This window comes from Falco cherrug, chromosome 9 (genome assembly GCF_023634085.1).
Source record: "Falco cherrug isolate bFalChe1 chromosome 9, bFalChe1.pri, whole genome shotgun sequence".
NCBI classification, from domain to species: domain Eukaryota; kingdom Metazoa; phylum Chordata; class Aves; order Falconiformes; family Falconidae; genus Falco; species Falco cherrug.
In genome coordinates this window covers 37,252,532-37,280,324 of record NC_073705.1, presented here as the reverse complement: position 1 = coordinate 37,280,324, position 27,793 = coordinate 37,252,532, and the positions used below count along the sequence as shown (strand labels likewise).

Below are 27,793 nucleotides of genomic sequence, written 5' to 3'. Positions count from 1 at the left end.
CAGTAATCAAGTTGTATTTTTGCTTTTATTTAAACAAGTTTTAAAAATACTTATAGCCAATATTTACATATTCAGTCCAATTACTCTTCAAATCCTCTTGGTTAATAAAGAACATATTCTTACAGTATTTATCAGAAGTTCTTACAATGAAGCATTGTACTTTTGGAAGAGCTATTAATTCCTTGCTGAACATTTAACCAGGGTTTCCAAATCCGCACGAGAACACTGTTCCTATAACACAGTATTCCTCTATCTCCCCCTGAAGGCAGCAGCATTTTCAGAACATGAACTGCTTTCCAAGATACTGAAACCACCTAGTAATGGTTAAAAGCACATTTTAGAAATATGGCAAATTGGATCATTGTTATGAAAAATTTAAGACAGGTTTAGTACTAAAAGTTTCATTCAAGTCACATCATCATTTTTCAGTTTTCTGAAAGCATGCTACCACTGGAAAAATCTGATTTCTATCCAAGATAGTATCCAAACAGATGGCTTTTGCAGATAAATTCACTTTGCATCTTTGAAGTCACACATAACTAATGCATAAAATCCTATAAAATTCAAACCTTTTGTCTCTTCTTCCAAATACTGCTAGTTTTCCTGTGCTTCATTTTTTTAGTCAGCCATGTCTTCTGAATTAAGCCAGTCTTATTCTGTTGCTCGATTGTTTGAGCCAGTATGATCTGCATTTTCAGGTAAATGCACCCCCATGCTCTGTAAAATGTTAGAGGTGGGTCCTGCCAGTCCAGACTGAGCACTATAGGATTCAAGCAGGTTAGCTACTAGGTTCATATCCACATCAACTGGTGTCAACTCAGTATCTTCTGTTCCAGAATCAGGGCCAACACTCTGCGACATAGCTGCTTTAGCAGAACTTGCCTACAGTAAGTATAAAGAAAAAAAATTATATCACATAAACCCTTTTTTTTTTAAAAAAAAAAAAAAGACAAACCACAAGACAAAATAAACAAGGAAACAGTTCTGCAGCCAACAAAGTTCACTACATTCTACACTGTTTTGACAGACACAAATTTAGTCACCAAATGCTTATGCCAGTTAAAAATCATCACTTTCCATTACACAGAGTAAGTTCCAAGAGGACAGAGAGGGTTACTGAGTCCTGGCTCAGCTTGCTATGGCAGTAATCTACTACAGGAACTCATGAAGTCAAGCTGCAGCTGCTTGCCTCACTACTAAAACAAGAGTAAAAAAATAAAACTAAGTCTTGGAAATGATGTGCAAGTTAATGCTTAGATAACTTTTTGTTTAAAAAAAAAGATACCATGGTGCAACCACAGCACATTTTGCTTGCACATAGAATTTTTTAATTAGTTAACACATGACTAGAAGACAGAACTTTTTCATCACCTTACTCAGAACGACCACTTTAGCATATTTCCTCTTTCCTACTAAAACTCTTAAAACTATTATGCTATGAACTAGAACTCAAGGTATACTTACCCCCTTCTTTTGCATGGTGAAACTCTTACCAACACTGGTATGTGCCAGTTCACGGTCCATCTCATTCATGTATGACTTGAGACTGCCTATAAGCTCATTAGGTGACACCTCCTGGTCTTGTCTTTCACTTTCAGCATCTAAGCCTTCATCATCTTCATCTGAGAAATCAAACTCCTCCTCTTCATCCAGATCATCAGAATCCAGCTCTTCTGAGTCCACCCCTATGTATTATTTTGTGTCAGTACAGATCGCAAATGTATCAGCACAGTGCCACTGGTGATCAGAAGACCCAGGGAAGCTAAATAACCAAGTGACAGTTTGACAAAAGAAACAAAGAAGCAATCTCACCTAAAATTCTGTCTAATGCTTTTGTAAAAGAATCTACATCAAAGGTAACATGGGATTCATCAGATGACCTGAAATATAAAAATATTTTTAAATAAATAAAGCTTTTATCCGTGCATAAGCCTGAAAACGCCATACTGCATACTGATTTCACTCAAGCCTAGATTAAAGTTGGGACGTCTGAACTAACGGTCTTGGAAGTGTTTAGAAGTCTGACACCTGCACAAATTAGAACAGCAAATGGAGGAATTCCTGGCATGAAAGGGAAAATAAACCCAACAATGTTAATGGTTTGTCATGGTCAAACAAAAGTTGCACTGAAGACAGCCAAAATAAGCATGCCTAAACCCTTCTGAACAAAGTGGTGGCGTTAGACCTTAAAAAAAGATTTTAAAAGTTAAGAATCTGAGGTCTCCTGCCTAGAAAGAACACTAAAGGCTTCATTCTGGTCTCTCTTAAGGCTCAGTGGTTTGCTTTTTTTATGTGTTGGGGTTTGTTTTTTTCTTTGTTAATTAACCGAGAAAACCTACGGTACAACTCAGACATTGACTTCAGCATTATATAAAAGGGATCAAACAGTTAAGAGCATAAATAGAGCTGACGCTTATACTCTTCATACAGCTTACGCAGCATTATTTTCTCAATATTAAAGCTATTAGAAAGAACCTGGACATTAGGCTATCACCTTTCTTTTTTAAATTAAAGGCCTGTCCCCACAACATTCTCACACACTTATTTAACTCCCAACAATTAATCTAGTGGCATTCTGCTGTTGTCTAAATACTTAAGTATCTTCAGTTAGCACTCTTCTTCTACTGTTGGCAACCATGAGAGGGATCCACAGTGATTCTTTTCTCCCGCTTCTAGGCATATAGTATGTACTTCAGTAGTGCAAAAACAGGCCTAGTATATTCAAAATATTAATCTACAGGAAATCTAAGTACAGCTGTACCCCAAAAATCAACAGGCTTAATTCACAGAGAGATTCCCTCAACTTAAGTTTCATTTTTGCTTCTGCACAGCCTCATCAGCAGAATCCTAGCAGTCTGAATAGTCTGCCATGGCAGAAAAACTTCAGCGCCAACTAACTTGAGATGTACATTTTAGTAACAGTACTAAGAACTCCGGTAACAAACAATAGTAAGCCTTAAAAAGTAACCTTAAAAAGGTTAAAAATTTTTTAGTATCACAAAACCAAACTAAGTAAGAGTGCTGGAAATGAGCGCAACTTCCAGCACTTTTACCTGCACAGTCACAGTGGTCACCAAGTGGGTTTAAAAGCAACCACATATTCACGACTACCATGGGTTTGTTTCGGACCTGTCAAGTAGAACATTTACAGACTTTGATTCTCTGCATTATGAAATCAACCAAAGGGCTGCAGCAGAATGAAAACACATTCTACAACAGATACCAAACTTAAAATTACTACTACCATGGCATTTCTGCTCCTTCATGTGTTGAGACTTTGGATACAAAAGCCTTCATACTTTCAGCAACTGCTTCCAAGTCGTATTTCTGCTCTTCCTCATTTGAGGAAAGAAGGGACTCATTTCTTGCCTCCTTCAGCAACTTATCTAGATCACCTGGTGTAATCTCCAGCCAACTGTCATCTGAAAGAATATAGGACACGTTTGTTATTCTGCACAAGTCTGTTTGCCCACAAGGCCCAATCCAGACAGTTGAGAGTACTGCTAGCATTTTGTAGCTTATTTTTGACTATTAAATTTTCATGCTGATACTGGATAAAAAAGGGTCTAAGGCAGTGAGAGGCTGAGAAAAAGAGAGTTCAGATTTCATTTTACTACTTTAAAACTCTGCTTTATAAGCAGCTTCAAACAAGCAGATACTGTTCTAGTCACATATAATCCTTCTGCCACTAAATGAAGGAAGAGAAGGCTTACACTATAAAGGGAGAGCCGATCCAACCTTTGACTATGATCATTAACATTAAATGTTGAATTTGTGTGCTACTGCATCATTCAGAAATACAGACATGACCTGTACTGCACACTGGCAACAACTACATTGCCACCAAATGAGTGAAAAAAAACCCTATTATATACTGGCCATCAGAGTAGACCAGACCGTAACTTAACTATTGTCAGTACTGGAATTGGTTTATTATTATAAAACGCTCAAATACTTTCTGCCTGGTAGACAGCTGACACAAAGCACTGGATCTGGTGTCAGTGTGCATGGTGTTCCTGATCTTGTGGTATCAAATCAGAAACTGCATTGTGTATCTTGTAAATTCACAGCCTCAGGTTTTGCTGCTTAATACAAATGAAGTAGCTGCCTCAATCTTAAGTGATGGCACCTCTAGCAGTCATAGGATAGGAGACAAACTAAGCAGAGAGACCAGTACAGTGCTGTGAACATTCACCCTCCCCTCCCAACCTGTAATCATTTGTGATAGGAATAGTCCACCCCCCTTATACTACTCACCATCCTCTGGAGGAAGACAAGCTGCTTCTCTCTCAAATTCCTTCAAATCAATGGTTGTTGCCTGTAGCAATGTCAAGATTTCATCACCTGGGCTTACTTCAACAGAGCTAGAAGAAGAAAATTCAATTTACTGAAATGGATTTTTACTAGCATTACAATGCCAGTGGCATCACACACTTGACATGCAGGTTTCCACTCAAATTCCTCATTATTCCTTCTATGCAAACATGTAAAAAAGATAACTGAATCTGGGGAAAGTACCAGACCATGATACAGACAGAATTAGCCAAAACAAGACACAGGCAATTACTGTAATTCCTTGTTGATGGCTCCCAAGCCCATTTCTCAGGTTTCCTTTGTTCTTCCTATTTATTTTCTCTTGGTAAATTATGATTGCCAGTTCCCAAACAGCACAGACTGGAAACTCGAGCAACTTACAGTCAAGATATTACGAGCTGGCAAACCCTCAGATGTTTTTGTAATGATTTATTTTTTGGATCTGATCTTTTGGAGAAATCTACAGCCAGCTGCCTGTCTTGAGTAAAGGAGATAGATTACTCCATATTTATTATTCACTGGGATTGCTTTTCAGTGAAACTTTTATACACTTTCTATAGCCAACCAAGAAAATGATGCTTTTCAGTCACCACTTAACCCACTTTGAATAGCTCAGCATTTCACAAAAAACAAGATAAACAGTTACTCAAGCAGTAACTTCTGCTAGTAGAGAGTAATCTAGAAGAATTAATACCCATATGTCCTAGCCACAGCACTGACGTTAAGTTTACAATGGAGAAAATACCTTTTTTAATACTTGTTACAAAAAACCTGAACATAAGTTAAAGTACTTGTAGGTACAGTGTACGATTACTAATCAATTTCAAGTAGTTCTTACCTTTCTGGCTTGGTAACAGATTGCTGGAAGTAATCTTCTGCCATGTGCAACAGGTCCAAGTACTTAGCAGATCCTTCCATTTCTCCCTGTTCAATGCAAGTCACCAGCATGAATCTAAACTATTCTCCCTCCCCTTCCTTTTCACAGTCAGGCTTCACAACAATGACTATTTGTCACCTAGAAATTTAGTGCTGAGAAAAGCAAAACAAGTAATACTGCTTTACACGTATACTTGGAACAAAATATAGCAAATGGGCATAAGGTGTTTCCACAGTCAAATATGAATTGAAGCCTTATCCTGCAATACCATACGGTGTACACTAAAACCAATCAAAGACAATACAAGGAATCCCACAACACGGTGGATTTACCGTGCCCAGGTTACAATTGCACAGACACTGTGAATGAATCTCTTGCTGTCTGGGAATTATCCACAGAAGTGACATTGCAACACTGTAAGAATACTCCCTTTTTCCTATATTTAAAAGACATTAATTGTCCAATTTTGTAATCTTCAAATAAATAATCAATTTAAGTCAAATTTATATGCTTCAAATAAGAAGTCAACAGCCTCTTTAAAAAAAACCCACCCAAACATAGAAAACAAAAGCCACCAAACCCACAGAAACAAAAAATATGCTTACATGGGCCCAAATGGGTCCATGGGTGTTACTATGTATCTTTAAGCCTATTTAATTCTAGATGCATGCCAATGATATGTGAAACACTGAAAAGAGTTACACTGTCACACAACAGTATTGTGGTTTCCTTTATCTTACTGTATCTCCCCTTCCTTCATATGTATGAGTTCATCCCCAAATCCTTTTTCCTTTTTAATTTCCAAAAGAAATACATTCATTTCAAAGGGGAACAAACTGCACATTATCTCCTTTAAAGATGTTAATGCATTTTCCATAGACAGAAGCATTAGATTTCTTGCCCTGCTGTAACTACTTACGCAAGTTCAAGAGCTAAAACATGTTTTTCCTGGAACGCTGAAAAGACACACACATGCATGCACAAATGTGTGTGCACACACACACAAATTCACCTTGAAATATTTTTTTTCCTTCAGGCTCCTGAGGAATCTCTCCCACAAAGGACCACTTAACACAGCTCTCTTGGAATCAGGAGATACTTTACTGCACTTGGAACACAAAATTTCAAAGCCATGAGCCTGTACAAGAGATGCAACAAGAGGTTCTCAAGATGTGACAAATTTAAGTGCACTTTTAAATGACTGCATAAAAAACAATCATTCAGCTCCTGATGCTGCCATTTGAGAAGCAGGTGCCCAACTCCAAGTCAGCTAGTAGTATTTTGCTTTGGAAGTTGGAATCTGTCTTTCTACAACAATAACGGATCATTTTGACTGTGCAAAGTTTCTCTACATGGGCAAAGCAATCTAGACAGATCTATAATGCACAAGCTACTCGTCACATAAGCACGAAGACTCACTCTACCTGTATTCATGATCTATGGAAGTACATGAGTGCTCCATTCTGTAAAAGAAATCTCCCATGGCACTGTACTTCCAGAAAAATGTAATTGTGAATTTGCTCACATTTTTCTGTACTAGCAGACTTAGAAGAAAAGAGTAATTTCTCAGACATATGTAAACAAGCGATCTAAGTAAAAAACGCATAACAAATAACTACCAGTTTCATGCCCAGTTCATAGGCTTTGTATTGAGGGTGAGATGGAAGGGGCAGTGTATATCCACTGCGTCTATCTGGAACAAACTTCTGCTGCATCAGTTGTGCATATAAACACTTCGTGAAAGTGACCTGAAAAAGCCAGAGCAAAAAAACACATTCACTGCAGCGTGACTGTGTCGTGTACAGGCATCAATTTTCCACCACTCACATCTAAACTTTGTTTTAAAGAACCCATATTACAGACCACACCTGAGATAATATTCAAAATACATCTTAGATACACTTGCCCAAGATATGTTTGCTTTTCAGATCTTACAAAGTATATTCCAAGTTGACATCTCTAAATAAACATGAACTTCCTTCAGTCTACATATATTAGGAAAAATTTTCAGTATTCATGCCAACAAGGTATATTTTGAAAAATCTAAGGGCTCTTTTCAATTAATGAAACAAAATTTGAGATTTCAGAAACAGTCTAGAAGTCTAAAATGTGACTCCAAAGCTTATTTTCAGGAGTCCAGGAGTATGACTCTGTAACGCAAACATACCAGGTACAACACTGCTTGGACAATGCTCATAAAACACTTCATAAAATAGCTTTCACAGAGCTGTGTAAGCACAGCTGAGAAGGTGAAAAGCCTTGGAATGAACAGCTAGGGGTAGTAAGCAACTCCTTATGTTAGGTAGCAGTGCTGTCAAACTGCTCTGATCACAGAACTGGATCAATTTATTTTGCAAGCGTTTCAGCAAAGGAGTAACCTCTGATTTCAGAAACACTTTTCTCATGATCAGCCATTTGAAAGTCTAGCCATGTCAACCTGAAAGCAGAAAAGCTATTAGCGTAATGAACTGAAAAATCATGCCTAGCATCGAAACAAAGAAACGAATCAGAAAACATGCTGGTTTACAAATTAAATCCATGTATTTTTATCACTTGACCACAGAACATCCATCAGTTACAGAACCTAATTAAGTGACAAGTTACATTAGAAGGATCACTTACTACAGTCATCACACGCTTGTCTGGAGGGAAAGTTTGAAAAGAGCGACAGGCTCGTAAATCTACAGGATCACGAAGGTAAAAGGCCTGGACTGCCGCAGCCACCAGCGAAGGGCGCTGCCTCAGCACTGCCGCAATGCCTGCCGGAAGGTAGCAGTGGGCTCTGTGGAACGAGGCCTGAATTTTCTCAGGATACCTGTATCATACAATAGCAACACAGTGCATGCATTAAGTGTACTGCAAGCCCAAACCACTCCTTTTTAGTTATTATTCCCATTTTCACTTTGATATTAAACTATATTATGGGCCAAGTGCCAGAAGATTATTCTAAACTAAAGCTAAAACTCAGCTAATCTAACACCTAGAATATGTTTTTATATATATATATATGAATATGCATGGCTAATAAAATTTAATCCCCACATTGGTAAGATGAATCACTATGAACCTGACTAATCCAGCTATACAGTGCCCTTTACCACACCAAGTGCGGAAGTCATCTGGCTCACGCTGTTAAATCCTTGCAAAAAAATAATGTACAGTGCCGAACACACCTGTGACAAGCTGACGCTCTGAAAAGCATGCCGATTCTACATTTTAGCTCAGAGTCCTCTTTCTGCCCCTGAGAAGGGCTCCTAAAGGCTCACAGAACTTTCAAATTTTTCAGTACAAGAAGGATATGAAGGAAGAATAACCCTTGTCATTGTCAGGTGTGGCATCATAGCAGTGAACCACTTTCAGAGCCCCCATATCACAGTACAGCCTACAGGACACTGGTCCCCCTCTTTAGAATGCCAAAAAAAACCCACTTCCACCTGGTGCTTTCTGAAAAGGAAGCAACTTCATCACATCTAACAGGAAAATGACTGAATACAAGTACCCCAGACAGCCTAGAATCAAAACTCACTGTTGCGGAAGACCAAAATAAAACACCCACATACCCACTGATGCGTTTATACACTGCTGTTCTAATGGGTTCCGCAGCCAAGAACTCCTCCGAACGGGTGGATAACAGAGTTAACGCCTGCGAGATTGTTGGACTGGGAACAGATAGGTCGCATTCCTGTTCATCAGTATCTGACAATGGAATGATGTGCAGCTCTCCTTTGTAAAAGAACACCTGGCAGATAGTAACAAGCTCATCAGACAGGGTAAGAACAGTCACACACTAAGCAATGCAAAATATAATTGCATATACGAATGCATTTGTTTAAACACAGAGAATACTGAAGTACAAATAGAGAAATAACAGAGGAAACAGTGTCATTTCTGTTAAATGGGGGAAGAAGTAGAGATGCTAGAGACCACGACCCAACTAGTAAATAAAAAGCCCCATTTTAACTGCAACATTTGGTCAAATATCTTGTTTCCTTAATAACAGTAACACCAAAAGCTTCTATTCAACTAGAGATTTGCTTCAGAAGAATTAGACAGCATAACCTAACTGCTGAAGAATAGGACAGGGACTAAAAAGCATTATTTCAGATACATGACCTCTGTTGGTTCCCGAACCTAAGAGAAGGAGTGAATGTAACATCAACTCCCTCACTCTGTCCCCTCAGACGGAAGGAAAATATGGCCCTGATAGTCCAGATACAGGTTTGCAATTAATTCTTCTGTGATGCTCCACCCCTTTTCTTTTAAACCCACTGCCAACAAATTCAGCGACTTAACTACCAGCAATCACCCACAGCAAGGCGATCTGGCAGCAGATTGCAGGGGAAGGAGTCCACTCACTAATTCACCTATGCCAGACCCAGTGTGTCTCCTTGTAGAGTCACCAACACTCTAGTTTTGGGCAACAAACCCTCATGCCTGAGCACTCGAGAATATGGTAGAAAAAATTCAAGCGGCTACAGCAGAGCTAGAAAGTTCAGGTGAACCCAAGAGTGGTCCTTAAGGAGACCGATATGGTACGTTTGCACTACACTGCCAAATACATTCCACAGTTGCCATGTTATCCAAGCTTCCCTGTACTCCAGTAACTTAGAAAATGGAAAGCTGGCCAAACTTACTGATTTTACAGATCAATCAATAGCACAACAGCTTCACTGCCTTCACATCTGCCACCATGAGTAGCAAGTTTTTAAAACTTCAGTTAGCTCTGCATTAAGGAACAAATCTTCAAGAATGATTTACATGCAAGCGTCAGATCTAGCTGAACACTGCAGACTCACAGCCTAGAAGACAGGTTTGCAGTCTCCATATGAATGTCTTGCCACTAGTATAAAAACATTTAAGAACTTTCTCTTTCTTCCTTACATCAACAAACCAATTCTAGAAGAACCACTTGCTATCTGTAACAATTTCCAGATATCCCTACAGCAGTTTCGCTGGACACACTCACTCTACACAGCATCCTGCAAGACAACACAGACCAGAGTCAAGTATCAGAGGTTTCCAGTGGTGAAGTCTCTCATTCAACATCTACAGCAAGCATAAAGTAGCTCATTGAAACCAGAATGAAAACAAAGTGTGCTGAAAAAAACCCCATGCTGTTAATTAAGCCAGGTCTTGAGCCCTGACCAGAAGTTTCTGCACTAGTAAGGGACAGACAGCACTCTGGATTTTCTGTGGCCAGTCAGACCACTCGGCTAGACTGGGGGCAAGAGAAAACTCCAGCTGGCAAGCAAAAGGCCACTGTAAGCCTCCTGCCGATGGGTACGGCCGTCTCACTCACCCTGTTGTCACTGTTCTCAGGATTCAGCCACTTCGGAAGAAAATCTGCAGCTTCGATCAAGAGAAACTCCCCATCGTTGTCATCGACCCTGGCCAAGGAGAAACCGGTCTCTTACCAAGGGCGGCCCCCGCAGCACAGCAACGCACGCTCTGTACTCACGACCACCGTTTTTTTAACATTAAGACCCGAACCCCGCCAGCCCCCGCCGGGGACCGCGCCTCAGCGGGCCCGTTACCTGCCCGCCAGCCCCGGGAACGCCCTGGTGATCTCCCGCACGAGGTAGACGATGAACCACTCGTCCTCCACGTTATCCCCGAACGCCGTGGTGCCGCCGATGTGCGCCGGGGTGTCGCCTGGCCGGGGGCAGAGAGAAGAGGCAGCTCAGCGTCCCGCCGGGCTCCCCCTCAGGTGGCGCCGCTCACCGCCCGCCCGCCCGCCCGGGCCCCTCCTCAGGCGGCCCCGCTCCCCGCCCGCCCGGGCCCGCAGTGTCCCCCGCTCACCCCGCGGCGGCAGGTAACGCAGGCGGAACGGCTGCCGCTGCCAGATATAGGAGGCCAGAAGCGGCGCGAATCGCACCACGATCGCCTCGGCACAGCGGCGCAACAGCGCTTCGCCGCCCGACCCCGCCGCCGCCGCCGCAAAGAAACGGTAGCGCACAGTGTCCTCCGCCGGCGCGGCCCGCCCGATCCCCTCCATGGCGCCGGGCCGGGCCGGGCGGTGACGCCCCGCCTCCCCGGGGGTGGGGCGGCGGCATGGCGGCGGCGGCGGCCCGGCGGCGGGCGGCGGCGGCGCGGCGCGGCTGAGGATGATCTCGCGATACGCGCGGAAGCCGGTGCCCCCCGGCGCCCCGGAGATGTGAGTCGCCGCCGCCTCCCCTGGCCCCGCCGTCCCGGCCCCCGCCGCCCCGCTCGGGCCGCGCTCCCGCTCCATCCCCGCGCTCGGGCCTGCCCGCCCGCATCCCTCTTCAGCCCGAAAGCCGGGCCCCATGGCGAGACGGGGCCCGGGTCACCGCGTGTCCCCGGGCGGGGCGGCCGCGTTTAACGTGTAGCTGCGGGGTGGGGGGCGGAGGCCTGTGCGGGGGCTGCGGCCGGCGTGAGGGCAGCGGCGGTGGCGGGCTGGCGCCCGAGGCGGCGGGCGAGCGTGGCGCTGCCGCTTGAGGGACGCGGGCGTGACGGGAACGCGAGTGAGCCCTGCGCAGCGCTTGGGGTCTGTGTCGGGCTCTTTGATTTTTTTGAGCCCGAGAGGCAGCGGCCGTGCAGGCGCTGTGCAGGGCGAGGCGAGAGGTTTAAGCAAACGCTCCGGCTCTGGCAGCTGGGCTGTGGCCTCGTCTGACCCTGTCGCCTTCCCCCCCCCCCCCCCCGAGCCGCCGTGGCAGCAGAGCGGCGGCTTCATCCCAGGGCTCTCCGGGCTGGTGCTCCTGTACTGGCACTCCTCTCCCTGCCTCCCGCTGCTCTGACTTCTCTTGACCCACTTTCTTAGCTATCTAAACTGAAAACAAAAATCGATCCAACACTATTTCTCCTAACTCGCCTGTGCCCACTTTGGTGGCTACTCTTCTTCTGTTTGATTAGAAGTCTCCTACAGGGATGATGACCTTGGATCTGCTTCCAGAGAGCTGCAGACCAAGTCACAACTACGTTTTAAGTTTAAAGGAAGACGCCGATTTCTAAGCAAAGACCTGTAACTCCGTGTTTAGCCTGGAGTCAGTTTTAATACCTTAATTCTAAAGCTTTGGTAACAAGCATTAGCCTTCCAATAATAACTGATGAGCTGTGGTATGCAAATTAGTACATTCATTGAAAAGCAGAAAACACCCCAAACCTTTAAAACGCGAGGACTCTGTAGATGTGTATTCTTGTAAGTAATGTCAAGTTCCACTTGTTTCAGAAAAGGACTTCCAAAACATGCCTTGCGGCATCATCCGCCACCAGAACCACGAGCTGAGGTGTGCCCAGCCGTGCTCACGGCTGAAAACTATGGCAAGATCTCAAGGTATTTGTCATAACATAAAACGAATCTTTGTCTGGAGATAGTGGCAAACCCAGGCACTTTGTGTTATCTTTACAGAAGTGACGCAGTTGGTAGGCTTTACCTCAGAACTATATCATTGCAGAACATGTCCTTTCTATTTTGGAAATAATAAAAAAGTGTGTAGCCATGTTCTGTTCCCAGATCCCAAGTAGCCTGGGTCATCTAATTTTAAAGCAGAAACAAGAGGAGAGAAGATAAAAATAATTCCTGAGTGGTGGGACTAGAAATAGTCTGCAGTTTAGCTGAGATAATTTTTGGAAAATCTATGTTTTGCTTGACCTCTAGACTTCCTACATCATGGAGATTATTAGGCATTACAGTTGTTATAATTACTTGTGCACTATAGCTTCTGCTTAAATGCCTCTGAAGTAAATATTCACGCTATGAAAAGTCTGTTATTGCTATATCTATACTTTTTTTTGTACAGAAAGAAAAGTACTTATCCACTTTATTTCTCATTGTGTATTGTTTGGGTTTTTTTCTTCCTCCTTTTCCTCAACGTGTGCATTTCAGGGAGTCTGAAATCTGGAAGGAGTCAGATTACCCTTCTGTTACTCCAGCTGATGATGGGAATTCAGGTTCTGCTGGTCAGAGTTACGCTGACACTTCCACCGAAGACAGCTCAGTCTTCTCTTGGGGCTATGATGTGAGTAGAATAGAATCATCCAAGCCGAATCTAGCACAGTGAATAGAAAGACATTTGTATTACCATTGCAAATACATTTCAGGATAAAAATGAAGATGGGATCTGTCAGTAGATCAAGATAGCGAACATCATGAAACATCCCAGAAGGAGCATCTTCCTCCTCTTTCCTTTCTATCCAATCAAAACCTATCAGGCTGATATTACTTGATATTCTGCATTTCCACCTAAAATTTTGGAAATTAAAATCATTTAATGCGTAAGTGTATACAACATAATAAATGCCGTTAGCTTGGAATCCCAAACATGAGTGGATGACTTGCAGACATGTGGCATGAGTTTATCAAACTTCTGCATACTTGTAAGTTTCTCAAAATATAGTAAGCCCCTAAAACATTATTTTCATTTAGAAGTATGTTTTATTCTCCACCTACCAATACAAAGTGTGCAGTTGCTTTCTGTGAGGTGAGATGGAACTGTTTAGATTTAAATTACACAGGAACTGACCCCATTTTCTAACTACATGAGAACATGTAGCAAAGGCCCTGAACATCCTTCACTTTCAGTCTTCCACACCAGCCTGCATTGCTTTTTGTTTTGCTGTTGCCTATGGACTTTGCAAGCAACAAATTTTCGATTTCATTAAAATGTCACTGAATTTTATCCTTCCTGTTCTGATTTCTTTTGTGTAAATTACTATGTCTTTAACTTAATACAATAGTACAGATATTTCAGAATGGTTTAATAGTTTTTCTGTTGTGTCAATGTAAGCTTTCTCTGTAGCTACCGCTGGTCTTAACAGCAGTCTGCATTGTCTCCGGGGGCGAATTATTTAAAGTTGATGTCTTTCTGTGAAAAAGAAATATAACTGTTTGAATCAGTCCTGCTGAGCTGGGACTGACAAATAGTTGTCTTTTTCAATTATATAAAAAAACCCCAATTAAACCCACTGAATGCTGTTCACTAGGTATTTATTGAATACCTTCCCTTTCTAGGAATTTGATAAAGCTGCCACACAACAAGTTCAGCAAATGTTCAGGCAGATTGATGAGCTTCTCTATGAGCAGAAAGAAAATGCGCATGTTGAGGGACTGCGGGAAGAATGCCACCAGTGGACATCCAACTTTCCTCATCTCAGGTATTTTATTAATAGGCTAATGCTAGTACCATCATAAGGTTATAAAAGGGTAGGGATGGAAACAGTTGCTTTTAAAACAGCATAAGTAGCAAGGTGATAGAGATAAAAAGATCACTTTGGTAATCTACCTGCCATTCATTGTTGTTAATAAACATTCTGCAATGTCACATTTGGTTCCTTACCAGAGGATCATTGCTATTTGCAGCTGACTTGGCTTTAACATAGCAAAATTCTCTTAGAAAAGATGTACGGTAGAGCTAAAAGACAGGTGCTTAGAATAATTTAAAAATCCTCCTACCCTAGTTCAGCAGTTCTTATGGGTATCTGGAAATTTCAATTTTAAATCTTCATTATGTGGACTTGAACAGTTTTGTCCATGTTCAAAAGTATTATGATAAACAGAACATAAAAACCAAGCAAAATTTTCTTAAATGTATCTACCTGACTTGAAGCAGCCTGTACTAGGGAAAACAACTGAAACCACGTTTAACTGTCACTAAGAAAATCACATAACTTCTCAACAGAATTTTTAGGATTTGCTGCTGCGTGTTCTTACACACACTTCAATAATCTCACTTGCAATGTTTTTTGATTTATTTATCTTTTGCTTTTGCCATGGCAGGGTTGTGGGGAAGCAGATAGTGATCCCCACAGATGAAGGGTATGGATGGTATTCAAGTTCACCTTCTGGCAGTTTAGGTTCTTCAGATGTAAGTTCACCACAAGAAAAAGATTCTAATGAGTAAGTACCAGCGGTTAACCCAGACCGTACCAAGGCAGGAAGGTAATTTTGTTCTCAGTGAACTGCAGTGAAAGGCTTCTTAAAATGTGAAGCCTAATTCCTTTCTGTTACGCTGAGTTTTGAACACAGCACACTGTTTTTTGGTTTCGTTTTTTTTCTTTTTAACTAGAAGTAGTACATTCAGAATAGCAAGACTGCATAGCTGCGCTTGTTGCTTACCACAGTAAACTAGTCACTAAGCAGAAATACTGACTTCTTAAGAATATGTATGTATTATAGCCGGTTTTACTGTTAATTGTCTATTAAATTTGTATAGAACTTCAAAAATACAAAGCACTACATTAGTACTACTTTTATTATTTAATGTTTTAGAATGTTTTTAATTATCTTTGATTTTTTTTCTGAAGTTTCTTAGCAAGAATTAAAAATACCCAAACCAAAAGAGTTTTAACTGTCAAGCATAATTTGTTGGCCTCCCTGCTGCTTGGCCTTAACTATCATGTTGTCTCTCAGTTCACCAGATGCTGCTATTTGAAATAGAATGACAACTTATTTCATTTCTGCTTTCTGAAAATTGTCACCTGTTCAGATTTAGTGTTTTTGGCAAGAAGGTACCTCTTTCTGTTACTCCTGTTCACAAAAAGACTGACCGTTCCAAGTCTCCGACCTTGTGTTCTCCAGAGAGCGAAGAAGGAGATGGAGTAATTGTCTCTGAAGGCATAATGGAGGAATATTTAGCATTTGACCGCAGAGATGTGTAGGTATTGAATACAATAATAGAAGATACAATTCAGTTGAATACAATTGAAGATAGCAAGTACTACCAATGTCCTGGAATTCCTGCTGTTAAGATATGTATGTATTTGGTTTTGATGTTAGTTGATAAAGTATTTGATGAATTTGTTGGGGTTTTTTTATATCTATCTTCTAGAGAACCTTCAAAAGCCTGAGGTTGCTGGGGCTTTGGGAATTTTCCCAATCCATTTCCTAGAAAAGTTTATTTTGCTATATTATTTTTATGAATATTTTGTAATTTTTCATACTAGTCATTTTTGTGCCTGGTTTAAATAGTTAATTCCATCATAACTAAGAGCCTGTTATGTATTGGCATATTTGTTTAAATGCCATTTATTTTGTATACTAAGTCAAAGTCCTTGTTGTTTGTTATGCATTACCAGCATGCTGATTCGGTTTTGTACTAGCATTTTGGGTGGAATTGTACCTTTCCAGATTTTCGGTGGTAATTTAAGACTTGGATTTGATGCTTGCCAAGAAATAATTACCACTATTCTTATCTTCAGAAGAAAGGATTAAGGGTGGCATAAAGAGAATTCTTTTTGACCCTTTACTTGATTCAACCCATCCATGTGAACACGTGGCCTGGGTAAGGACTCTAGATGGTACTGTCCGTTGCTTATTGCTTAATTGGTTTTAATAAAAAAAGCCACTTAGCTGCATGAACTGTGAGATTCGCATTGCTAGGTGGTTTGCTTTGACTGGGCCAGAGAGACATGGCTGCAGCAAACCATATTGTGGGAGAAGCATTATAGCTTTTTCTAGTGGTATTTCCTTTTTTGTAGCTTTTTTGATGTTAAGTGCTAGTTCAGGGAGCGGATATGAAAGCCATAATCAATGGGCTTGTATCAAAATTGTTTTCTTCCTTCTGGAGTTTCAATTGGCAGATGAACGTCAACTTTTTTGAGCAGCTGTCTTCCAGGTTTCACACTTCAGAATATCTCTTGTATTGTGGAAGTCAGTAGCAAAGTCCACCTGTTGCTGTGGACTGCGGGTTTTTTTCTCCTCTCTCATAAATTACATCTAATTGTCTAAAACTGAATTAAGCCTGGGCCCTGAACACCTTCTGGCTGTTGGAGCAGCAGGCTGAGTGGCATTAAACAATCATGAGTAGTAACATTCCTCTCTCTCGTCCTCAGAGTTTTGTAGTGACGTTAGATACGGAAACTAACAATGTGATGAACAGATGTCACTGTAACTATGAATATTTAGTTTTAATGGAACTTTAATCTCCTTGGTAAATGATGTATTATTCAGGAAGTATCATTTATAGTCATTCTGTATGGGGAAACGAAGGTGTACAGTGATAAGGTGATTGTCTCAGTCATTTCTCATTTAGGTCACAAGTAGATTCTGGAAGAAAAAAAAGTTAGGTGCCCAATGCACAGAAGCTTGCCTTTTTCAGTATTACACTGTTACTTGATATTACTGTTTATTAAATTATCAGCTCCCAGAAAACAATATTGTGTGATAAGTACGAAACTTCTCCTGCAGTAATGGCTTCAAGCTATTCAGCCAGTTGCCTTGACCTATTTCGGTTTAAGAGAAAATAGAACAGAAATGCAGCCTTAGCTGATATTTTAATCCTATTAAATAAAATATAGGAAACAAAGAAAATGTGTTTATGGTACAGGTAATGCTTACATTTTTACAGGGAGGAGGAGTTGCATGAAAGGAAAATGGGATTGTCCTCTGGTAGACGGAAATTGCGGTTTCCTCCTATCTCTCCATATTCCTGCATGAAGGATTCTGTGCTTACATTTGTGTTTGATGATGTGTGGAGTGAAGTCCTGGGCTGCATGGAAGAATTAATCTGCAGACACTGGGAAGGGTCAGCCTCTGGTAAGGATCACAATTAAACTGAAGATTCAAAAGGGGATTTCAGTTACTTAATTTTGCAAGGCTGCAGTGAGGGAGATGTATGTGGGAATAATCTCTTCAGGGCAGGGAAAAAAGGGTTATTTTGCTAACAGTGTGAGACATGCCTTCAAAAGATTTAACAGAGATTGCTATCCAAGAGGACTGTCTTTATAAAAATTTGGATTCATAGCACTGTCCGCAGATAGCAATGACAGTAGTCTGTATTGACAGGGATTCTCTGTTGCTTTGCATAGATGATGAGAAAAACATCATAACAGTAGAAACAATCAGAGCAGATGCCAGAAGCCCTTTGCAGTTTGATCCTCTGCCAGTGTTATTACCCCATGTGCCACAAGCTAAAATGCCCTCAGTGACATCAAATCTGGTAAGTATTTTTAGCCAGCTGTTTTGTGTAGGGATGAATCAATACAGTGTCACCTAAGCAAACAGATTCAAATACGCCAGGGGACTGTTTAGATACATAACTAGTTTGGATTTTGTATGAATGCTGACTGTCCTTTCTGATACTTAAGTTCTGTTACTCCTCAGCTGCAAGTTTTAGTTCCTACTTTTCTCTTCAAAACAGTATTTTACATATGTATTGGGCAACGATGTGACTTCATTAACGATGTAGTTCTTTCTGTATTTTAATAATGTTTGAACTAAATTCTGAGATCAAGGATTATGTCTGTGAGATCCACTCTCACTAATTTACCTATAGTTAACTCATCAGGCAACGGAGGAAAAATTTCAGTGCAGTTGTAAAACAGGTTTGTTTTCTCAGATGCTGAATTTGTCTATATAATCTGCTTTAGATGATTTGATCCTAAAGTGGTGAGCATCAAAGTGTTACCTGTTTATTTCATTTTAATTCATCTCTTTCCATCTTAATTCTTTTTATTTCTTTCTCCTTTGTTTCTTACCCCTGCCTCTTCCTCATGTTTCCCTTACTGTATGTGTAGTGCCCAAAACCCAGATGCGGCCGCAAAAGCAAAAAGAGGAGAAAAACACCTCAAGTATGTATGCTGGAGAGATTAAAGCTCTGGTATTTTCTATTTGCTGCCATTACGGTGGGTGGAATTTGATGGTTTTCCAGATCAGTCTGTATTCCAGGAAAGGAGTTCGCAGTTCTGTTCTTGACATAAAATGTCAACATACACTAAAAATCAGTTTTGTAAAGCTTCTGATTATAGCCATTGTTGGAAGATCCCATCATGCAAACGAGAAGCTCAGTTGGAAAGCTGGAAAATACTAAGTATGACATAGCATGGTAGAATACATTTTCTAAGCACTGCCATTTGCATGAATGCTAAGATGCCTGTCTTAGGTGGGGAGATAATATAACTGAGTATATATATATGGATGTAATGGAAGAAATCAATTTCTTTCCTCCAAAATTATTTACAAGGACAAAAATCTGTAAATATGTGTGTATGTCTCTGCCTGGCAGTAATTTACTTACTTATTTTTTAAACTTTCAGGTAAGTCTCTCTCAAGGGTCCAGTAGTGGCTCTCAATGTAATCTAAATGGCCTGATGGTGATACATGGGATCCAGTTACAGCAAAGAAATCTGCCTGTAAAGGAGAAAACACTGTAAGTACTATAGATCATCTGTTGAACAGTAGAGCACTCTCACGGTGAGAGGAATTCAACCCAAAACATTGTGAGAGAACTTTCTGCACTGGAGAAAGCAATTCTTAATTATTTTCCTGCTTTTTTGTTTGTTTCTTTGTCCTCTATGAAACAGTATGCTCCTAGTGCAGGTTTTCTGTTTCATTCCTGCTGGTTTACCACTTAGCTGTGGCATTACTCTTGGCACTATCTGACATCCTGAAAAGAGATGAAGCTCAGAATGGGATAGAGAAACTGATTTTCTCAGCTGCAGGAGGTGGACCTGTGTTAGATCTAGGCTATGGGTGTGAAAACTGATGTTAACAGTATGTTTTTTTATAATCTGTTCTGTGATTAATTTTATACTGAAATCCCCAATGACAAGGTTCATAGTTTAATAAAAAAAATCAATAGGCTTCTTTTTTTCTTTTCCGTCCCCTGTTCTTTTCTAATTTGGCTGTAAATTACTGTAGTTATGTAAAAAAATGAAAACACATCACCTCTATCCACTTATCATATTATTAATGTCACACGTAGATGAGCGCTTTGCTAACAGGTAGTTATCAGTCATGTTGACCATATCTCTTGGTTTTGTGATTCTTTTGTTAGTGACCTGGATGACAAACGGCCAGGCTCCAGTTCCATCCTCTCTACCAGAGTGTGGCCAAGTCGTCCTCTAGAGCTCAGCACATCATCCCTGTCACGTTCCACAAGAAGGCGAAACCCACCACCACGTACCCTGCATCCCATCAACAGAAGCCACTCTGGTACTGGGACCCCAGGGTCTGTGGATGATGTCTTCAGGGGAACTCGATTGTACGTTTCAAAAGCAGTTTCTTGCTGCAAGTTACCATTATTTAGAGAACCCAGCTTATTCAGAAAGCCTTCAGATGAACAGAAAGAGCATGAGTTATTTTTGGGGTCTGGAGAACGAGTCTGATGAGGAGCAGCTGAGGGACCTGGGGCTGTTTAGCCTGGAGAGGAGGGGGCTCAGGGGGGACATTGTTGCTCTCTACAACTACCTGAGAGGTGGAGGTGGGGTCTGTCTCCTCTCCCAAGTAACAAGTGATCGGAGAAGAGGAAATGGCGTCAAGGTGCACCAGGGGAGGTTTAGATTGGACATTAGGAAAAATTTCTTCAGCAAAAGGGTGGTCAAGCACCGGAACGGGCTGCCCAGGGAAGTGGTGGAGTCTCCGTCCCTGGAGGTATTTAAAAGACATGTATATGTGGTGCTTAGGGACATGGTTTAGTGGTGGACTTGGCAGAGCTGGGTTAACGGTTGGACTTGATGATCTTAAAGGTCTTTTCCAACCTAAACGATTCTATGATTAAAGAAATTAACTGCCCATTAAAGCACAATTTCCCCTGAGAAAGCAGAGTTGCTAAAATTAACATTTACTGTGCTACAAGCTGTGACTCAATGAATTGCATACATATTTAGGTAGTTTTGCACACAAACTATAGACTCTAGTCTGTGCAGTACAAGCAAAGCAAATACCATCTCTTTTTTGGCATTGACTTTCTTTTTTTTATAGCCTGTTTTTAAGATTAACTTAAAAATCTAGGGTTTGGAGATCAAACTACCTGTTGCTATCCTAGCCCAGACTGGGCTGTGAAGAAGGTGCTTATCTTAGATAACCTATCTGACTGACCAAAGGACTCCTAATGAACTCAGTGAGCCCTCAAATCACATCTAGAATCTCTGATTTTTGTTTGGCATAACAATCTGACTGAATGTAGTCATTTAAAGGGAGCACAGGGTATTAGGAAACAATACAGGGTTTAATATACTTCTGTATTCCAGGTGCTTTAAATTGACGCAGTTCCCCTTCAGTTTTGTAGTTTACCTATAAACTCATCCAGTCTGTTATTTTTTGTCACGTACTGCTCAGAGACTTGTTCCTTGTCCTTTCACACATGATGCTTCTACTTCCAGTATTTTATTCTTCTGTTCCCTTTCCTCAGGTTTCAATCGATCTAACAGTCGTTGACATCTCCCCTTCATTACCATATATTTTAGATGTATGTAGAGCATAGACTTAGACTGTCTAATGTAGACATGTCTACATTACCAGACATGTCTAATGTAAACTTGTCTATGTAGAACATAGACTAGAAAAATCTTTTTTTTAAATGCTGACTATAGTTTGAAGCTTTTCTGATGTATTCTTCTGAGGAATCCTTCCTTCAGCCAACTCCAGAACGCGTATAGAGCTAGGACCTCTTGATCTTTTCTAGCACTTCTCAAACATACAATAACATGCAGACACATGTGAAAAGGCTGTCATACAAAAAGGCTGTGCCTAGAAAATACAGTACTTTTTTACATGCCTCCCGTGACTAAAGCTTAATTAATTTTGTATTTTGTACAATTAGATTGGTTTAGCTAAAGCTTAATTCATTAGCTATTTTGTGCAGTTAGATTGTTTAGAAGGCTCTTGGCACCTGTTCCTTCTGTTATATTATGCTCAAACATAACATGGAGAAGGTGGAAGCCTAGCGTTACCCCCAGATGTTTTATTTGACGCTTGTAGTAAGTGAAAGAGCTATAATATGCACTTGGATTAGGTAGCTTTTGTTACTTGCTTTGCTTAAAACATGGGCTGCTGCTGTTTTCTAGGTTCATCGTTTATCTCCAGTTGCTAGGCTGAAGTTAGCAGTAAGCAGTTCTTCATCCTAAAGGTTATGAACAAAGAGCAGAAAATAATGCCGTATCTGGGAATGGGCAGAAAAAATTCTACCATTGTATGGCAACTGGCCATGAAGACACCTTTATATACACACACCTTTATTGTGGAGTACCAGCTGCACAGCACACTCCTTCAAAATGTGCTGGATGCTGCATTTTAACCACCAACCAGCTTTGATATACACTCGTTACCAGGGTTTCTGCTGGGGCATTCATTCGCAGACTCACTTTTCCTATGTGCTTCATATTAAATATTTTGAAAACCAGAAGTTCTTGTTAGTAGATGAGAAAGATTCCTGCCAAACTTTACCTGCATCAGAACTCCTCTTCTAAATTGTCTCCAATAGGCAGCCCTAACGCCAGCATCTCACAGCAAAATTCTGCAACTGTTGCTTTTAGTTTTAATGTTGTTTGTCTATAATGCCAAACAAACCGACCATATTGTATGTTTATGCAATGCCAAACATATAAACTGTATGTTTTTTCTGCTCTTATTGGGGCATTTCAGTCCAACTGCACATGAGCAGCTGACCTCACCCTCACCACTGCTGCTAAACCGAAATAATCCCCTACCACCTATTACTACCAGCAACGTGGCAGAGCATGTGAGCACTGCAGGATCCCAGAAGCATAAGGTAAGAGGCACAGTAATTTAAATTTATTATTGAATAATTGAATAGTATAAAATTGTAACCACTGCTGATCAAATTACCAAACCCAAGAGTTCCCATTTATTTGTTATCTTGTGACAGCAACTGAAATAGATGCACAAAAAAAGCCGTATCAGTTTTGACTAACAGCATCACCAAGAGTGGAATACTTTAATTCTAATTAATGGCAGAATTTTTTCCTTGCCATAACTAGGTATAGAATATTTGTCTTGGAAAATTAGCTTTAATTTCTAGGCTAATTATTTTGCATGTACTGCTGCAATAGGAAGTCATCGTAACTGTTACTCTTCAATGCAGAAATCTCGAGGGAACTTAAGTCGAGCTCACAGTGTAACAATACAAGAAGATACCCACCAGCAGCCACAGGAGCGGCTTTTCTTACCTGATCATTTCTCCAGGCCTAACAGAACCAACACGTTCTCGGTAAGGCATAGCAAATTACACCAAAATCATCCTTAGTTACTGAATAGGGTGCTTTGACAATTAACGTAGTCAAACATTACTTGAGAACCAAATGTCGTAGGTGGTCAGTGCCAGGGAGTTCATCAACTTTGCCACTTGATTAGATACTCTCAGGTTAACAGTAACATCATTGCTTGGCACTTCTGAAACAAGCAGAGCAAGTCACTTGTTCATGGATAGCTCTTCCACTATAGTCCTCACAATCAGCTGCTAACCACACCTATATGCAGCTGGTGGTACTCAACTTCTTTTGAAAAATGGAAGTTTGAAACACTTGCGGAAAAAGCTAAGTATTCGATCTTACCATTCGATCTACCATCTGCACTGGTAGTCTAGCATCTTCTGTGAACGTTTTAGAAGAACTATGGGGTAGGAGAGGATGCTGTAAAGCTTTGCATAGGTGTTAAGAAGTCATTCCTGCAGCTGTATTCAGAAGCACGAGGGCAGGGTAGTCTTTTAACACTTTCTTGCATAAGTTTGCGGTACTACCACTGTGCAGTCTGTTTCAGTATTAAATACTTTTGGTTTAATTTATTGAAACACCTACTCTACTGATATCTTGGTCTGTCTAACAAAGCATTCTTTATCTAAGCCTTAAAACACTAATTTCAATGATAGCTTTTAGATAGCTGCTTGTTTGGTTTCTGTGTACAATTTCGACATCCTTTGACTTAGCTTTCACAAGTGTACAAACTTTCTAAAATCTATTTTGTAACAGAACAATTTCCAGAAATGGTGAGAATGCCTTTAACTGGCCCAGTGATCATTCTAAGTAAGTGTTATAAAAACACATTTTCTACTCCTAAAGTTGGTTTAACCCTCCTTACACTTGTAAAAGCTCTACTTAGACCTTTACAACATCATACAAGTTAGGAAATGTATGTGTTTAAGTAGCTCGTAGCTGTATTATAATCTTGATGTTTAAATTTTTTTCACACAAACATAAATGACTTGAACTGTCTTTTCAGCCAGATCCACAGCACCACTGTTCTTGCACTGTTACTGATCATAGTAATCGGTCTCGGACAAGCAGAGGATCAACAGGTTCAGGTACGCTTATCAGTCACAGAATTCAGTCAGATCAAGCAAGAGGTAATCTTTTGGGACAGGGATGCATTTTCTACATAGGCAATTGCATTGAGGAGGTTTTTCAAAGTTCTGTTTCGTGTTTTACACTTTCCATTAAACAGGTTTTATACTTGCATGTAGAGTATGTAATGGCTGCATGCTTTTTTCATTACCACCTGGTAGTTTAAATCATTTAAGGATGTTGAATGTAATCAGTCACAATGCTTCTCATGTTAAAAGCAGGAGTTGCCAGTTTAAACAGAAACTAGCAACAGCTACTTCCTGTCCAAGGATTTTTCTTCTGCTCAGCTATACTGCTGAAAAAAATTGCATTACTTCCAAAAGAAACTTACTTGTGCTGTATCTGGAGGGGATTCTACTAGATCTGTGCTAGATTTCAAAATTGCATAATCAGCCCGAAGTGTATTTTAAAGCCAGTACCTGTACCAGTATAATTTACATGCATACTCTGAAATCAGAGTTGCTTGAACTGTTTAACAAGTGCATGAACTTTATGGAGTTACTTGGTATAGCCTAAAATGAACTTCATCTGAAATGACTTGTTTTTAATTGACTGAAGTATCAAGGCATTCTTGTTAATGTCACGCATAACTTTTACCCTCTAGGTTCCCTTCCTTCCCTGCAAAGTCATCGCCTTAAATTGTTTATGGTTAATACGCTTTGAGAATAGTCTTCATAGAGGCTTCAGAGTAGTTACACAGTCACTATCAGGGTTGTTTTGTAGTTTCTGGTTTTCTTTTAATAGTAGGAAGCTACAACATTAAGCTGCAGGTGTGTACGTAAGTGTTAATGGTAGACCAGTGAACCTTACCTTCAGAGATTTAGGTTTTGACCTTTCGCTGCACACACAAGGGCTTGTCTAGCCAGTGGAAGGGGAGTATGTTCATGGATGATGGTAGAGCAGAAAGTTGACTGTTGTGCCCTGGATCAGCTTTTCTGGATGCCATCTTTATAGTGCTCAGCTGAGTTCACCTTGAGTGCTCCTCGTTACCTTCAATACAAAGTCCAGTTTGGTATCACCTCCACCGGGAAAGGGTGGCACAGAGCAGGGCATTAGATGCACTGGGTTCTTTTCGTCACAGTGTTTTGGGATTCCTTACGGTGTTGTCAGAATTTCCCACACAAAAATACACTAACAAGGTAGGATTGTAGCCGCAAGAGTTAATGGAAGCTGCAAAAGTTAAGGTAGCAAGTACCTGGGTGATGGGTCTTTTAGCTTAACAGCTGAACAGCCTACTACCACTAATGTAAGTGGTACAAGAGGCAACTTGAGTTTAACAAAGGCACTGAAGTAACTTGTTTTTAAACAAAGGTGGTTTAGGCTGAAATTAAAATAAAAATCTGCACCCCCTCCCAGAAAAAACCAATAAATCAACAATACCTTTAAATGTAAGACGAGTTTCACGACTGCTGCATTAAAATAATTTAAATCAGCAACTTTGTAGATTTAAATACTTCATGAACCATCAAGAAATACAGTAGTTTCCTGCAACGCAGCAACTATGAAAGCACAAGATTTGCCCCTTTTGGAAGGCCAGTCACTTGTCCAAAATTCTGTAAATTATACATAATGCAGTTGATAGCCACATAGTAGAATTAAAAAAACAACAACAACCCACCCCCTCACCCCCGCATTTTAATTTTAAGCTAAAGGAGATGTATTTGGTGCTTAGTTTTAATACCTTCCAGAAGTCTTAAAGTTGTACATGATCTCTGTTTATTAGGTCTTCAGCTGCATGGCTCTGTGAAAGCCCACAGTCGAAGTGGATCGGTCACAAAAAGCAAACAAGGGTTCTAACGTGCCATGAGGAAGTCTCTCTCCATCTCCAGTCATGAACCACCTCTCATTCCCAGCAATGTCAACATTGTTTACAGAGAGTTTTCAAACACCCTTCCTTAGAAATAGTTATTTTTATATAAATCTAAGAAGCAGCTGCCAAAGATTAGAAGTGGTATACTTAAACATTCCATTTTCTAACACTAGAAAAAGTTACACTCCAGGGAAGGGCAAATATACTCCAGCAGACAGTAAAACCCAACTCCTAGAAAAATCTAGCAAATGCTCTCAGTCATTGCTGTTTTCCAAGTACTGGCTTGTGACTGGTTTACATTGTTACAAGCAGGTACTGCAGAACCTGATTTTTCCATTAGCTGTACAGAAGATTCATCAGGCCTTCCACATCAGTAGTCATTTAAATTTTTTAAACTGTATTTGTATGTTTTAAAGCAATATTATACTATGAAAAGCAAGCACAGCACATGATACTGCTTCTACAGCTCAAGACTAACTTAGGAATCCTGTAGTAATGGCAGCAGATAGCACAGTTGCGTAAAACTAAGGTAGCAAACCAAAACCCAACTGACAGCTTCAAGGGTAGCACACCACTGGCTCTGCCTGTGTTACATACTTGTACCTCTTCCTCGTGGCTAAAGAAGGTTTAAGAGGCAAAAATGAGACTTCTACTCCAACTCAGTAGTTCCAGACAGCATTCAAAGTACATTGTCTTCCTGGTGAGGTATGTTATGGTCATTTCACAGAGCAGGCCAGAATCCCTTTCTAAAACTACCTACAATTATACAAGACTTCTGCACTCTGCCGTGGAGCTCCACAACCCACAGATGCCATGTAGCTTTTAATAGACGTTCTGCACTGCGTGACAGACCCACTGGAGGTATTAGCTGTAGTTGCCCTTGTGGCTCCAGATAAGACAAAAACATGAAATACAGGCTTCTCAAAATAAGTGATTAGTTGAAGGTCTTACTCCTAAACAGTAAGTTCCACACTACAAGTGTAAAACAAGGTAAAGATAACCACTTACCGTATTTTAACAAAGTTAGGACACTGCACAAAACCAGTTGTTCCTCCATAATCTAATTAAGGAACACTCTTTTTCTACATTTCCTTATTAATATTTTTTCCAAATTGCAATTCAGAATGGAAAAAACCTGTCAGTATTCTTTATGAAGCAGTTCCCGTACTTCCACAGTCTTTAAGTTATTCAGTCCATCAAATGTCAGTGGTACCAGAACAGAAAAAAAAATTTTTAATCAATATTGAAGTTTTTCAGTCCAGTTGATCTGAGTATACTGTAATCAAAAAGAAAGCAAAGCAGAACTGTGCAAATATGGCCGAGTTAACTTTCCTTTGCATTTCTAGAAGGGGAAAAAATAAGCTCTGGGCTCAACCTAAATCTCTTTAAGTTTGCACAGAGATAAATGGATGCTAAAGAGAGGCCTCTATTCACTGAACTCTTTCAAAATACTGTTTCTCTTCACAGTTATGACTACTGGAACATTATACACTATGTCATTTAGTTACCTCAAGCTAACCGGAGATAAGCATCCCATCTGTATCAGTGCTATTCCTCAGGGACCAAGTTAGTTTTCTGTAGCTCTAGTGTGTAAGAGTTACAAAAGTAGACAAACTTTGAATAGACTTCTAGTAATATAATGTAGTATTTTATAGCCTAGAGGAGTCAGTGTGTTAAAGTGAAAGCAGCCTCATCATAAGGTAATTTTTGGTTTCTGTATAAACAGTTGACACCAGAGACTTCTGGGCTGTTGATACCTA

General features: G+C 40.5%; 2 protein-coding genes and 1 long non-coding RNA gene across 4 annotated transcripts; 1 reads left to right on the top strand and 2 right to left on the bottom strand.

Annotated features, from left to right (window-relative positions):
* Positions 1–6: 6 nt before the first annotated feature.
* On the bottom strand, positions 7–11,230 carry ECD (ecdysoneless cell cycle regulator). Its single transcript, XM_055721521.1, has 13 exons — positions 10,991–11,230; positions 10,726–10,843; positions 10,491–10,578; positions 8,752–8,930; positions 7,814–8,006; positions 6,811–6,939; positions 6,204–6,329; positions 5,153–5,238; positions 4,258–4,364; positions 3,245–3,422; positions 1,813–1,880; positions 1,465–1,685; positions 7–882 (listed from the first exon to the last, which is right to left on the bottom strand). The coding sequence occupies exons 1-13, from the start codon at positions 11,184–11,186 to the stop codon at positions 652–654; spliced, it is 1,920 nt and encodes a 639-aa protein (XP_055577496.1). The 5' UTR covers positions 11,187–11,230; the 3' UTR covers positions 7–651.
* On the top strand, positions 11,209–27,454 carry FAM149B1 (family with sequence similarity 149 member B1). Of its 2 annotated transcripts, XM_055721522.1 has the most exons (15): positions 11,209–11,345; positions 12,378–12,482; positions 13,035–13,167; positions 14,160–14,302; positions 14,925–15,044; positions 15,634–15,801; positions 17,494–17,681; positions 17,954–18,084; positions 18,662–18,715; positions 19,181–19,293; positions 19,921–20,127; positions 22,509–22,635; positions 22,969–23,094; positions 24,102–24,183; positions 25,947–27,454. In XM_055721522.1, exons 1-15 carry the CDS (start codon positions 11,296–11,298, stop codon positions 26,018–26,020), a joined length of 1,821 nt encoding a protein of 606 aa, XP_055577497.1. In that variant the 5' UTR covers positions 11,209–11,295; the 3' UTR covers positions 26,021–27,454. The 2 variants fall into 2 exon arrangements, with proteins under 2 accessions (XP_055577497.1, XP_055577498.1); XM_055721523.1 differs by lacking the exon at positions 18,662–18,715.
* Positions 19,175–25,985, bottom strand: LOC129736894 (uncharacterized). Its single transcript, XR_008734051.1, has 3 exons — positions 25,905–25,985; positions 25,034–25,776; positions 19,175–19,274 (listed from the first exon to the last, which is right to left on the bottom strand). It is a non-coding gene; the product is annotated as an uncharacterized LOC129736894 (long non-coding RNA).
* Positions 27,455–27,793: the final 339 nt, after the last annotated feature.